Source organism: Podarcis cretensis (assembly GCF_951804945.1).
Source record: "Podarcis cretensis genome assembly, chromosome: 5".
NCBI lineage: Eukaryota > Metazoa > Chordata > Lepidosauria > Squamata > Lacertidae > Podarcis > Podarcis cretensis.
In genome coordinates this window covers 74,146,880-74,161,716 of record NC_137174.1, presented here as the reverse complement: position 1 = coordinate 74,161,716, position 14,837 = coordinate 74,146,880, and the positions used below count along the sequence as shown (strand labels likewise).

The 14,837-nt window shown below is 43.4% G+C and overlaps 1 protein-coding gene and 1 long non-coding RNA gene across 4 annotated transcripts in view; one reads left to right on the top strand and one right to left on the bottom strand.

The window, feature by feature from the left end:
- RASA2 (RAS p21 protein activator 2) overlaps positions 1–4,724 on the bottom strand; it is a 51,495-nt gene extending 46,771 nt beyond the window's left edge. Inside the window, exon 1 of the mRNA XM_079977807.1 lies at positions 4,478–4,724. Coding sequence (XP_079833933.1) covers positions 4,478–4,541 — 64 coding nt within the window. The 5' untranslated portion in view covers positions 4,542–4,724. The remainder of the gene's footprint in view (positions 1–4,477) is intronic.
- Positions 4,192–14,610, top strand: LOC307217229. 3 transcript variants are annotated; one of them, XR_013839461.1, is made up of 5 exons: positions 4,192–4,279; positions 6,559–6,736; positions 10,097–10,186; positions 12,594–12,822; positions 14,273–14,610. It is a non-coding gene; the product is annotated as an uncharacterized lncRNA (long non-coding RNA). The 3 variants fall into 3 exon arrangements; XR_013839463.1 differs by lacking the exon at positions 4,192–4,279 and having other exon boundaries at positions 5,997–6,736; XR_013839462.1 differs by lacking the exons at positions 4,192–4,279; positions 12,594–12,822 and having other exon boundaries at positions 5,997–6,736.
- Positions 14,611–14,837: the final 227 nt, after the last annotated feature.

Below are 14,837 nucleotides of genomic sequence, written 5' to 3'. Positions count from 1 at the left end.
TGTACACTGATGCAGCTGGGCATGCTTCCTCTGCTGTTCCAAATTGCAGTCAGCCAAGTGTGCTAGTTACTCTTGCCTGTAGTACACACAACAATTTGGCAGTTGGAAGAAGACATTTTGGCAGTTGGAGGAAACTGCTTCATTAGCACAATAAAGCCTTTTTGCACCTCCACACTAGTTGCTAGTCTAAGATCAGCATAAACGCTCAAGTGTTGTGTTCTGGGGTGAGGGGGTGAGAAAAGAAGCACACATGCAGGTATGTACCTGCATTTCCTAGTTCCAAAGTATATCATGTGGATCAGGCCCTTCTTTTCTTTGTTAAATTTTTGAAACACATCACTATCACTTTTAATTGCTATAGATACTACCGTTAATTTCCATGGTCAAACAAATTCCCATGGGGAACACTGCTAGTTTTCTCTTAAAAGAAGATGGGTATGTATGTGAAGTGGGCATTTTAGCATATATATGTTATATAAATTAAGAAATAATGATGGTAATAATAGGCTTAATCATTTAAGTCAAAGCTAATTTGTCATAGCAAACAGCTGTTAAAGTACAGAATGTATTGGCAGATAAAATAAACTACACATTTTCAGCCAGGGGCTTCCTATCTTAGCTTAGCCACACAGCCCCATCCTATGGATATGCCACTGCCTTCAACTGCCACTGAGATCAGTAGGATTTACTCTCAATTTAAGTCTTCATAAGATTGCACATTACACAAGCTAATCTCTCTCAACTTCAATCATTTCCATTTTCATCCCCAAAATTGGGGTAAAACTGATGTATTATACAGAGATGTTGTAAGAATTCAGATAATATGTGTTAAGTGCTTTGATCAATCAGTAAAAGCACTTATAAAATGCTAAATATAACTACATCAGGTAACAAAAGGTAAAATTAAAAAGTAAGTTTAAGGCACTAGGATGTTCGGTATGCTTGTGGCCAGCTGCCCATTATAGATGCCTTGATAAACCAATGTACTATAGATGCCTGAAATGTCTGTGTCGTATTTCCAAATACCTACTTCACAAGTATGAACTGCAATGCTTCCATCTGCTTATCAGAATAAGCATGCAGAATGAAATGCAACAATGGCATTAAAATGTGCTTTGTAGCATTCATGTAATTATTACCCCTTGCTTCAATTGCCAAACAATAAATCAGTAAACCAGAGCTTTAACTGATTGATCAAGTGTGTGCAGGTCCATCTATTTTAGATTATTTTGCTTCTGCTGCATTAACTGCAATAGGAAATGAGAAAGAAATATTAAAAGATGGCAGTTCCCTTTAATGACAGGTAATGATATTTATTTATAAATGAATAAGTTCCTCCAATATTTGTAAAGATGACAGAGATTTTAGAAAGATGCAAATGTAAGGTAAAGGTAAAGGGACCCCTGACCATTAGGTCCAGTCGCGGGTGACTCTGGGGTTGCGGCACTCATCTTGCTTTATTGGCCAAGTGAGCCGGTGTACAGCTTCTGGGTCATGTGGCCAGCATGACTAAGCCGCTTCTGGCGAACCAGAACACCATTTACCTTCCCGCTGGAGTGATTCCTATTTATCTACTTGAACTTTGACATGCTTTCGAACTGCTAGGTTGGCAGGAGCAAGGACCGAGCAATGGGAGCTCACCCCATCATGGGGATTCGAACCGCCGACCTTCTGATTGGCACGCCATAGGCTCTGTGGTTTAGACCACGTCCCTTAAGATGCAAATGTACTGAACTTTAATTAGATTCATCAATTTAAAATTTCTAAGGCAACTGATCAAAAGGGTGATAATATACTGGTTTAATAAGTGGATTTTTTTTATTAAAAAACATAAAACAAAATCAAGTAGCATATGCTATTTTTAACACATGGAATCTTTCAAAATATAAGTTTTCACAGAAAATATTTTTTCTACAAAAAAATTATGGGTCGTTAATCTGAGAGTTGATTTGATGCTGAATATGCACATTTAACCTCATAAGAATGCTTCTCTCGTCAATGCTGTTCTATTGAAACATTATGAAATCTAGTTCCGCATCAAAATGGAAGCTAAGCATGCTGCAAGTCATTCTCTACAAGACTGAATAAAGGCGTGAGAAAGGAAGTGGGTTACGTTTGACTTACATGAATGTACTTCGATCCCTCCCACCATCGGAAAACCACTACATCCTGTTTGTCCTAGCTGCCCTAAAATCTACGTCAGCCCCATAACATTATCATTTTCTTGCCCCTTATAATTTATCAGAAGGTTTTCTGCCTTCAAGTTTAAAATTTTCTTTGCCATATTTGGTCTGGCTAACATGGATCCTATTACCCCACAATCCCATTAAGGTATCCAAAAGAGTTCTAAGCGACTACTTCAAAACATCCTGTACAAGCTTCCCCCTACATCACATTTCACAAGAATCCCATGTGTTGCATTTTTCTGACAAGATGAAATATCTTTAAAAGATTGAATGCAGAGTGTAACTTCTAAGGATGCCACTTTTTTCAAGTAATGTCTAATGACTCTCAAAACTAAATATTTTCCATTTCAGCTAAAGCCAGGCCTTCCCATGAAGTTATTACATCTTCCCCTAGCTGCAAGGAATGCACTTCCCCAACTATTTTGCTAGGTACAGCCCAGTCTACTATTTTACACACTTACAAGCATCTTTCATGCTTGCTATTTCTACCCTATCATAACATGGATTAGAGAACCAAAGTGTCACTGGTGCCATCACCAAACTTCCATCAAAACTACAGTTGGGACTTCAGGTGTGCAGTACTACTTCAGCATTACAAGGCCTTGCAAACACACACAGGAAGAACAGATCCCTAGAATATGTGCCAGGAACTGTAGATCGCTTTCACATCACCCACGTAGCACACAATTACCATGGCTAGGTTTCAACTCCCTTTAGGATATTGTTGACCACAGTACATTCCTGATTAAATACCAGGTAACTATCTAGCATGATGCTATTTCTGCTCTCTTCCCTACTTCATCCAGCAAATATGTTTGGACCTGCAACCTGCTTGTTCAGAAACCAACCCTTTAAATGCTCCAATAACTTCATATCCTATTCCCTTATACTGCAAATATTCTTCTATCTGCCAGGTCCATCTGTCCCAGGGACCGTATCTTACTGAATGAATTTCTATTATTGCTTTCTATGCATCATACGCTCTATAAACTTTATTCTGTCCTTGCTTTCCACATCTTTTTTTTTTTTTAAAAAATAGTTTTTCCTACAACAGAATAAAATGGCTATCAAGTCTTGTGGCACCAAAAAATTTACTATGGCATAAGCTTCTGTGGGCTACCTTTGACAAACTGGCCTTAAGTCCCTGAAAGCTTTATTAGTCTTGGCACCACAAGCCAGTTGGCTACTGCTATTGGTGTGTGTGGGGGGGGGAATACTACACCATCCTCCTTTACACAAAATTCAGTTTATGTCAGTTTATGTCCTTAATATTGTCATGGCCTGCGTATTATAAAAGCTTTCAAAATATTGAGATGAAATACGTGCCTTATGATGTACCATCCAAATGGCAGCTATTAACCAGGAAGACTTATTTCCAAGGGCTTCTTCACACATGACTCGCCTTAGGCTGCAAGTCACTTTGGGGTAACGCGACTAACAAATTTAATAAGTAACAATAAATAAGGCATGCAGCTTAAAATATGTAGCATGCACACCTAAAAATATAAAATGCAATCCCAACAAGCAGACATTTGCAAACCCTTACACTCATAGAGACCCACGGGAAACCAGGATTGAGTGCACGGGGCAGGCGGGTCTCTCTCTGTCAAGCGAGGTAACTTAGGAGGCCAGGAGGGCTGAGGTCGTTTCGCCCAACCAACGCAAGGAGTGGAAGACAGTGGCTTGCGCTCGCTGCAGTGCAAGATGCCCAGTTCACACTATCACTATTCCCCTTTGCACGGATGCTCTATCCGTTTGAGTTTTTTGGTTTTTTGCTACTCTAACAGCGTCGCCCTGCCCACGCCCCACCGCCTACCCAGCAGAGCCCCCCTTCTGGAAGCAGCCTGTATGCTTTTGTCTCTCGCTTCCGCCACCCCCCCAACCCAACCCACCCTCAGCTTTTCTCTTTCTTTCCCTCACCACGGCCGCCCACAGGTGTGCGCATCCCACAGGAGACTCTGCACCTCCATGCAGGGACCACCTTCCTCCTCCCCACCCCGCCGGCCCTCCCCTCCCTGGAGGTAAGGGAAGCGGCACAGCAACGTCTCCAAGGAGCCCGGGCAACAGCGGGGGCTGGACGACTGAGGCGGCGGGTGAGTCAGGGAGGCCGCCCCGAGGCAAAGGCCGTCTTCCTTCCGGCTCTGCCTTCCCCTTGCCGCCCCGTCCCAATATCTCGCCTTTTTCCGTGTCCGCCCTTCCACACGGACAGAGAGACAAACGGGGGGGGGGGGGGTGGCTCCGTTCCCTTCGACCGCCCCCCTCCCCACCACCCTCTTCCCGAGACGACTTACAAATCTTCCCGCGGAGGGTCTGCAGCACTCGCACCTCTTCTTCGCTCCCTTCGCCGGCGGCCATGGCCGGGAGCGGGCTGAGGGGAGGACAGAGCGCCTTCTGCACAGCGTGCGCGGCCGAGGATTGGGGTGGGGGGCGGAGGGGGTGGGTGGGATGGGAGAGGCCAAACGTCTCCCGCACGCGCTACTACCGCTCGCCCAACTGCGCGCGCTGACTGATGAAGCTGTTCCTTCTCCCCCCCTCCCCTTCCCGGTGACAACAGGCGGGGGGGGGAGAGAGAGAGAGACCCGATTAGCTCAGCCACGCCCACCCACGCTCTTGCCATTGGTTAGCGCGGCTGAAGAGGGGCGGGGAAGGGAGCGCGCGCAGGCGCCCTGTCGCCGCCTCGTCAAAAAAAAATAAGAGAGAGAGAGAGCGTTTCTTCTGTGTGGCAGGAGGTTGTGTTGGCTGCTCAGTCGCCGGCCCCGCCCGGCTAGGCGTGACTAAGAGGAAGGCTGGGCCGGTCGGAATCATCATCACCATAATCGTGGCCAAGAACCCAGTTCAGATCTAGGGAGTGCCCTCCTGGTGCACTTTTCGTGTTTGTTTTCGTGTTTGCCGGCCATACGTAGAAGCGTAAGCCTCCTTATGAGGAACAGCTTGAAGGAGCTGGGTATGTTTAACCTGGAAAAAAGGAGACGGAGAAGAGATATGATAGCCATCCCCAGATCTCTTAAGAGCTGTCACATGGAGGAGAGAGCAAGCTTGTTTTCTCCTGCTCTGGAGGGTAGGGCTCGAACCAGCGGCTTCAAGGTGCAAGAAAGGAGTTTCCGCCTAAACATTCGGAAAAACCTTTATGAGCTGTTTGGCCGTGGAACAGACTCCTATGAGATGTGGTGGACTCTCCTTCCTTGGAAGTTTTGAAACACAGTTTGGGTGGCCATCTGGCATGGATGCTTTAGTTGTGATTCCTGCCTTGCAGGGGGTTAGACTAGAATCTAGATGACCCTTGGGGTCCCTTCCAACTCTTAAGATTCTATAAACTCCAGCTTCCTAGGATATGTTCATGGTCACACAGCAGTAAATGTTGCCGCTTACCGTTCAAGGTTTCCTCTCAGCATACAAAAAGTAAACAAATCAAAAGCAGACCCTAAGGTAGCCAGTTGAATTTTACCTGGCTGGCAGGTGCTTTTAGACCTAGCCAGGGTTTGTTTTAATTATAAAAAACCCCCAACCCAAACTGATCTATTGATGCAGGTTTAAATGCTTATACAGTGGTACCTCGGGTTAAGTAATTCATTCCAGAGGTCCGTACTTAACCTGAAACTGTTCTTAACCTGAAGTACCACTTTATCTAATGAAGCCTCCTGCTGCTGCCGCACCACCGGAGCACGATTTCTGTTCTCATCGTGACGCAAAGTTCTTAACCCAAGGTATTATTTCTGGGTTAGCGGCGTCTGTAACCTGAAGCGTATGTAACCCGAGGTACCACTGTATTAGAGACAGAGAGTGCATGAGATAGCTCCCTTCCATATATTGATCTTTGCTACTGAGGTTTTTTTCCCAGTCAGTTTGAAAAAGGATTTAAAGAAATGGCACATACAAAAATTGATCAAGAGATGACGGATGGCCTGCTTCAAATACAAAAATGGGCTTTGCTTTGGGACGTTTAACTACCCTGGGTTACACTGCAATTCAGTTTGGGTTACAAAACTTGATCCTCAAATCTATTTGTGTGATGCTTTCCAGAGCTCCAGTCTGCTGTTAATCTGACTAGCAGAGCCATAACTTTTAGGGTAAACAGCAGAGAGTAAACTGCATAATTTGTGTCCCAAGCAAGTTTTCCAATTCCTGGCAGCTCCTGAAACTCAAAACAGAAAATACATGCCAAAGAGTGGTCATATTAGTTTCTGCAAGGAAAAGAAATGAAAAATTCATAGGTTTATTGTAGCATAAAATAGAGCCCAGTTCATCAGATTTCATGCTGCTAATCTTTAGCTTTGGTAAGACCTGGTTGTTTTTACTAAAAAAAAATTCTGATGCCAGTGCAGACAAATGGTTGAGAGAAGACTTCTCTGCCCTTTTTGTTTGCAAAACCTAGGGATGCAGATGTGTGGATTGGGATGAGTCCTGAGGGCCACTTTCAGCCCTCAATCCTGAGGTTCCTGACCCTGACCCAGGCACAAACAGAGCCATGAATGAAAACCCAGCTCTCCAGAATGAAAGTCCAGTTCTTCAGAGGTCAGTAGATTCTACCATGAAGGTAGTTGCCCAGGCAGGTATGTGCAGGCCTAATCAGTCTCACTATGATTTCCACCAGGTCTAGCCTACACTGCATAAGCCTATGTGTCAAGCTGTAGTTGCAAGCGAAAAACCAGCCAAAATATATACGACAATATGATTTTTAATTCGGCTTCCTAGTGGCTTGCAATCGGCTATGATAGGAAGATCATAGGAAGATCGTCCAGGAAGATGCTTTAATTAATCTAATGGCTGTCTTGGGTGAACTGCAAGTGTAGCCTATGAATCCAAGTTAATATGGTGTAAGAAAAAACACCACACCACATGTTTTTGAAAGATATATTTTTAGCAGGATAGGAGTAGGAGGATATAAGCAGAAGCTTTCAGAACACTGAGTGCAGATGGATATATAACTGTTAGATGCTGCTGCCTCACAGTAGAAATATAACATTAGCAAGAATAGATTCCATTTCAATGGGATGGGTATAGCGGAAGAACAGGGGCATATTTGGAGCTGTATCAGCAAATTTTGGTATTATTATATGACTCCTAGAATTCATTCCCTCTATTCAGTCTTTAAAGGCAATCTCAAGATTTCATATTTTACACTACAAAACTAGTGAGGTAAGGGCTTTTGTATACTTCATATTTTGGTGGATTTGGTCCCATTGTGGCAGCCATCTGTCTCTAGGAGTACAAAATAAAGATCACTTAACATAGATCACTTATCATAGCCTTGAACACCTTTGCAGTTCTACTCTACTTAAAACATGAGGGCTGGTAGTGATGCTGGGATCCTACTGCCTGATCCTGTGTATGCTGTACACAAGTAGAAATCCTGATCACAAATCATTTTGGTTAATTTCCTCTGTCACATCACATCTGAAAATCAAAAAGAACATGAGGAAAGAACAGGAGATGGGAATCAGAAAGCGGAGAGCTAATACATGTGTCATTTTTCCTTTCTGTGTGGACTAATATCAGCAGCTCCCACGAGAAAGAGAGATTGGAGAATTAGGTTTGAGAAGGTGGTGGTGCGAGGGCTGCGAGGGTATCAAATATTGCCAAGGGCCACCAGCGAAGGTCTCAGGGGCTGCATGCCACCCTAGCCTAGATATTAAATTTTTGACTTTGCTGTAGCCATTGTCCATGCTTGTTGGAACTGAGAGGATTCATAGTTCATCGGCATCTGGAGAGCCAAAGGTTCTCCACATGTGCTTCACAGGCTGATACTGTATTCCATCTATTCCCATATTCTAGCTTTTAAAAATATCCACAAAGTGACTTACAGTTTTTAAAAACAAGCACAATAAAACAATATACAGTGTAAAGCAAAAGGGTGGCAGGGAATAAATAAACTGATCATAAAGGTACATTACAGCCATATGGTTGATTAAAAGATGGGGGGGAAGGATGGTCATTCCATTGCTTAAGTTTTGTAAACTACTGTGAGGCTTTTCTTTACATTTTCTATACATACATTCATATGAATTAAAAATAAAATAAATGACAAATCTGATGGCATCAGGCAAAACCTTTCTTGGGAGAGAATAACAAGGCAGAAAAACTCCCTTTGGTAGTCACCCACCTGACAGTGGGGAAGAGTTTACTTGCTGATCTTAATGGGCGGGTTCATAAACCTTTAGCTTGGTGGTTCAGCCTTAAAGGTAAAAACCAACACCTTGAATTGCCTATAGAAACAAATGGAGCCAAAGACACTCTTTCAATATTGATGACATGAAATCGCAACATAAAGATGCAGTCAGAAGTCTTGCCCATTAAGTTTCTGAACACTTTTCAAGGACAGCCCCTATACCACACAATTCAATAAAAAGGTAAAGGTAAAGGTACCCCTGCCCGTACGGGCCAGTCTTGACAGACTCTGGGGTTGTGCGCCCATCTCACTTAAGAGGCCAGGGGCCAGCGCTGTCCGGAGACACTTCCGGGTCACGTGGCCAGCGTGACATCGCTGCTCTGGCGAGCCAGAGCCGCACACAGAAACGCCGTTTACCTTCCCACTGGTAAGCGGTCCCTATTTATCTACTTGCACCCGGAGGTGCTTTCGAACTGCTAGGTTGGCAGGTGCTGGGACCGAGCAGCGGGAGCGCACCCCGCCGCAGGGATTCGAACCGCCGACCTTTCAGTCGGCAAGTCCTAGGCGCTGAGGCTTTAACCCACAGCGCCACCTGTGTCCCTACACAATGCAATAGTGAAGTCTGAATTAGTTAGCAAAGCAGGAGTGACTATGACTAGACCACCTTCTTCCAGAATGGTGCAAAGTTGGCAAGCATTCCAAAGATGGTAAAGATACTTCATGCTGTAGACAATAGCTCAGTCTCTATACGCAGATCTGCATCTAGAAATATGCTGAAGCCATAAACTTGATCCTTAAAAGGGAGTGCTTCCCCATCCAGAATTAGTTGAACACCAACGCCATAGGTGAATCACCCTCCCACAGTACTCTCATCTTGTTTGAACTGAGCTTTGGTTTCTTAGGCCTCTTCCAGATTCCAGCCCATTATTTATTTTAGGCATCCAGTTATCTTATTATTTATTGTTTAGGAGATGAGTATCTCTATGACACTAATTTCCTTTGCAAGATGACAGTATCATGAAAGATTGGTTCCTAAAAGAGCAGGAAAAGTCACAGTGATCACAGTTTAATTCTGAATCAGAGTAGCTGTCTGCAAAGGGAAAAAACCAGATGGTTATCCATATTATGTAAAAAGGATGAAACACGGCTTGGATTAATAGACTGTGTCATCTGTTATTCATGAAAGTGATTAAGAATAATAGGTGAAACAACATTTACAGTGCAATTCTATGCCCATCTACCCAGAACTGAGTATCACTGAGGTTAGTGAGGTTTACTTCCAGGTAAGTGTAGCAACGACTGCAACCTTAGCAGGTCATTATTAGTACATCTGCATAACATCACAATTATTATAGAACAAGGAAAGCTTGATCGAAGCAAGCATTATGTAGTTTATGTAATTTGGACTATATACAATTTTTAATTGGATAATGTTTGATTACAAATCAAGTTACAGGCAGTATATATAATTTAAATGGAAATCAGGTTCATGCAGAAGAAGTTTTAGCAAAACAGTTTTAAGAAGTTTTAGAAAACAGCAAAGAACAAGGCACACAACTCCTTTCCAGGGAAGGTAGTTGGCAGGTCAAAGTCAAAGTGAACATTGAGAAAGGGAGATCCGGGCAAAGCTGCTCTCATCCTAAATTTTTAATTTATTGTATTATTCCTTGCTGTATCTTTACAAAACCTCTACATCTCTTTCATATGAATATATATGCTTTGTGTGGGTTGAGGCTGCTTTGGTTAAATAATTATTTTTTAAAATATTAATAATTAAATTTATATTCTACCCTTCCTCCCACAGGAGCCCAGGGTGACAAAAACAGAAATGCTAAAACAAGTAAAACATCTCAGAACAATTCCAATGCTGATGCAGACTGACCTTCCCAAAGAGGTTTGCCAGTTACCAACATTGCTATTGTTTATTTTTGAAACATTTTTTTTAAATTTCCCAGGTATTTCAACTGATCCAATAACAGCAAATCACTTTTAATCTGCTCATTTGATCTGTGTGGATAGTGTCATTATATCATTTAGTTACTAGGTGGCACTGTAATTAATTGTGTCTGGGTGGAGGCAGACGTTTCCTGTGTCTGTCTCTCTTAAGCAAGAAGAGAACTATCAAGTTCCAGCTTCCAGATTGGTGTGGCCTATGAGCTTCATGGGACGTGGGTGGTGCTGTGGTCTAAACCACTGAGCCTAGGGCTTGCCGATCGGAAGGTCAGTGGTTCAAATCCCTCGATGGGGTGAGCTCCTGTTGCTTGGTCCCAGCTCCTGCCAACCTAGCAGTTCGAAAGCACGTCAAAGTGCAAGTAGATAAATAGGTACCACTCTGGCAGGAAGGTAAACGGTGTTTCTGTGTGCTGCTCTGGTTTCGGTGTTCAGTTGCACCAGAAGCGGCTTAGTCATGCTGGCCACATGTCCTGGAAAAACTGTCTGCAGACAAACGTTGGCTCCCTCAGCCAGTAAAGCGAGATGAGCATCGCAACTCCAGAGTCGTTTGCGAATGGACTTAACTGTCAGGGGTCCTTTACCTTTACCTTTTTATGAGCTTCATAGGATGTTATCATTCTTTTATGTTTATTGAATAGATTTTATGTTGTGCCATGCCCTGGAGTCTAATATAATGAAGCGTAGTATATAAACACAATAAATACATAACAAATAGATTTAATATCAAAAATAATGAAACTATGGTTAAATCGCTCACTTATTATTTATCCCTCTTAAACATCAGCTTGCAGCTGGTCCTGAATCTTTCAGGTTCACATCCATCCTTAGTTTCTCTGTGATCTATACTGACCAGCCTGATTCAGTTTCCTTTCTTTAAGGTGGTGCCATGCTGCTGCCCTCTAGGCAGTAGTGTTGCTGCTTAGTGCATAGGGTAACAGCAAGGCCAGAACTTCATGGTTGCACCAGTGGGAACTTTGGATTGACTCTGCCATTGTGCCATGCTGCAACCATTCTTGCCACCCCACTATGCATGCATTGCCCTAGTAAGCAGCTGCAGATCTGCCTCCTTCTCCCCCAATCTCTCATGCCCGCTCCCATCTCTGGTAACAGAAGAAAATAGGCCATAATTTGTGATATGTAGAAAGGTGAAGCGTCATTTGAGTGAATAGGCTGAGGGCCATCCATTTATGCCATTTAAATTCAGCACAAGATGATCTTACTTCATTAGTACAACTGCTACTAAATGGTCTCTGCAACCATTTTTCTTACTGAGCAATTTTTAGTTGTATTTTATTAATTAGCCAACTGTCAGAAAATCAGAAACAGCTGCTATCCTATGACACCATGTACTGCTCCTCCTCTGCAGTATCTGTCCCATTCTTCAAAATGTCAGATGTCTTTAAAAATAAGTTTATAGCTTTCACGAGAACAGAGGGAATCCAATTGCCACATTTGTACTCAATGGAATGGTTTCTTTTAAAAATCATCGTTCCTGTGCAGAGATAAGCAGGAAGACTTGTCACACGTTTACAAATCATGTACATGTTTAAGGTAGGGATGCTTAATAGTTGTCTTTGGTTATTCTGTACTACCATATAGATCATATGTAGCTTTTCTCCAGTTTTTGCACTAATTTGAATTTTGCATTATAGTTCTCAGCTAAAGAAAAGAACACCAACATCTGTATTCAAAATTGTTTAGGATAAAATATGTACAAAATCCAGTATTTCCATATTCTAAGGAAAAAAGATATTGAAATTTTGTGTGGTTTTTAAAAGTATGCAGATTGATGCAGATACAGAGTAGAACAAATTTATGAACGAACACATGAAAAACTGACACAGATCAGAAATAAATTTGTTTATCCATCCCTAATTTAAGGTAAAAAGGGTAAAGGGACTCCTGACCATTAGGTCCAGTCGTGGATGACTCTGGGGTTGCGGCGCTCATCTCGCTTTACTGGCCAAGGGTCATGACTAAGCCGCTTCTGGCGAACCAGAGCAGCGCACGGAAACGCCGTTTACCTTCCTGCTGGAGCGGTACCTATTTATCTACTTGCACTTTTTTGGGCGTGCTTTCGAACTGCTAGGTTGGTAGGAACAGGGACCGAGCAATGGGAGCTCACCCTGTCATGGGGATTTGAACCGCAGACTTTCTGATCAGCAAGCCCTAGGCTCAGTGGTTTAGACCACAGTGCCACCCAAATCCCTAGTTTAAGGTACACTAATATTATTTCAGGCTGTTAGGACACATAGACTGCCTATATTAATCCTCAGGTCTAAATGAAGATTGGTGAAATATTCTTAATGTCAACTGGCAATTATTTTTCCTCCTTTTTTATTTTGCAGGGGAAGGGAGGATAGATGAGTGCTTCCCGATTACGGATATGTTCACCTCTACAGCTGCAATCTTTAGTCCACTTACCTGGGAGTAAACCCCATAGGACTTATTTCTCCGATTAGATATGGCTTAGATTGCCCTGCAAAGCATTCTTAAAACTGCTACATGCTTTGACCACTAAGGTCAAAATAGACTTAAACCACTTTAGCCTCCTCTGGCATGCACTCTCAGTTTTTGGTGAGAAATATGCTGTGTCTTTTCAGTGTTTTACTTTGCCCCAGACCTACCTCCCCAAAGTTCCTGCAGAGGTGTATGATGTCTAACGCTCCATTGTGTTGATTTTGTGAAGTCAGTTTCAATTACTGATGCTGAGAATGAGGACAATGTAGTTTCAGGTGTGCAGCCTACAGCACATTCTCTCAATCCATGCCTGCCCCAGTTGGCTTTGAAGGAAATGGTGGAGAGCTGGAACCTTTCTGCTCTCACCAGCATCCTTATGGGACTCAATAGCACCACCTGCTGCTGGAAAACAGTAACACGTCCAACACAGCCACAGAATTGCTTTGTGGGTTTTTGGTGAGGTGAGGTCAAACACAGGCTGCTAGTTACCTTCTCCTGCCTTAGGAAACGAGTACTACAGAGCTGCACCATAGGTACCCACTCCCTGGGGCCCTGGGTGTCTGAGCACCCACAATATTCCCTATGAAGGGTTGGGCACCCACAAATTTTGGTGTTGGGGCCATGCACGTTGCATGGCACCCACGGCCCTGGGCACCCATGGTCACAGGGCCAAGCTGGCACTCCTGAGGTCAACATTTTCACCCATCTTTCCTGAGCTAAACAATGTTTGCCTATTTTGGTGTGTGAATATGCATGCAACTGGCAAAAGCCCTTTCCCCTGAAGGTAATAATTGCTGATACAGTGGTACCTTGGGTTACATATGCTTCAGGTTACAAACTGCGCTAACCCAGAAATAGTGACTCAGGTTAAGAACTTTGCTTCAGGATGAGAACAGAAATCGTGCTCTGGCGGCGCGGCGGCAGCAGCAGCAGGAGGCCCCATTAGCTAAAGTGGTGCTTCAGGTTAAGAACAGTTAAGAACGGACCTCCGGAACGAATTAAGTACTTAACCCGAGGTACCACTGTACTAACATCTAAGTTCTTTGGAGCACTGTTCAAACCATGCATTCAGACCTCAACTGGGTATACTTTTTGCCAGGAGCCATCTATACTCCCTCCACTGCAGGATTGATTTGGAACTGAAGCCCTTATCATACACATCTTTTCTGGCCTTGGGCAGGGCCTGACAGGCCTCATAAGGACTGCGGCTGCTTCTTAGCAAGGACGGGGGTATTTGGGGGGAAGTTTGGTTGGGAGTTTTTGCTATTGTTAATGATATTAACTGATATTACTGGTATTAACTTTTTCTATCTTTATTTTTATGTGGAAATTGTTCCGTTTGGTTATGTAGTTTTTAATGTGTTTTATTTTTATGACTACTTTGCTATATTTGTAATTATGTAAATCTTTTAATATTGTAAGCCGCCTTGAGCATTGTTTTAACTGTGGAAATGCGGCATACAAATAAAATGATGATGATGATGATGATGATGATAAGTTTATTTAAACAGAATTCATCTTCCCTTAACCTATGTCCATCTAATTATCTACCCTTCCTTTATTCCAGGAATTGGGAACCCCCAGATGGCTGGAGTAGATGGAAGTTGGAGTTCAGCATCTGGAGGACCACAGGTTCCTCATCTCTGCTTTGTTTATTTGTTCAGTAAGGCAATTCTTGGCTGTAACCTTATTTCCGGCATTTGTGATGAGAGCATTTGATGGGCAATGCTGCTGGCCCCCAGGTCAGCAATCAGCCATGTTTAGGGGTCCCAGGAGTTCAGCGTTGGTCTCTATTTATATGGCGGGAAAGCAGTAGTGATGCCACTCTCAATGTCTCCATTTTGATGCCATCTTCCAGGTACAGAGACTAATAGACATTAGATTTCAAACATTATGCCCACTATGTGTGATAAAGGTAAAGGTAAGGTCCATTAGGTCCAGTTGTGACCGACTCTGGGCTTGCGCCGCTCATCTCGCTTTACTGGCCGAGGGAGCTGGCGTACACCAGAGCAGCGCACGGAAACGCCATTTACCTTCCTGCCGGAGCGGTACCTATTTATCTACTTGTATTTTTTGGGGGGTGCTTTCAAACTGCTAGGTTGGCAGGAGCAGGGACCAAGCAACAGGAGCTC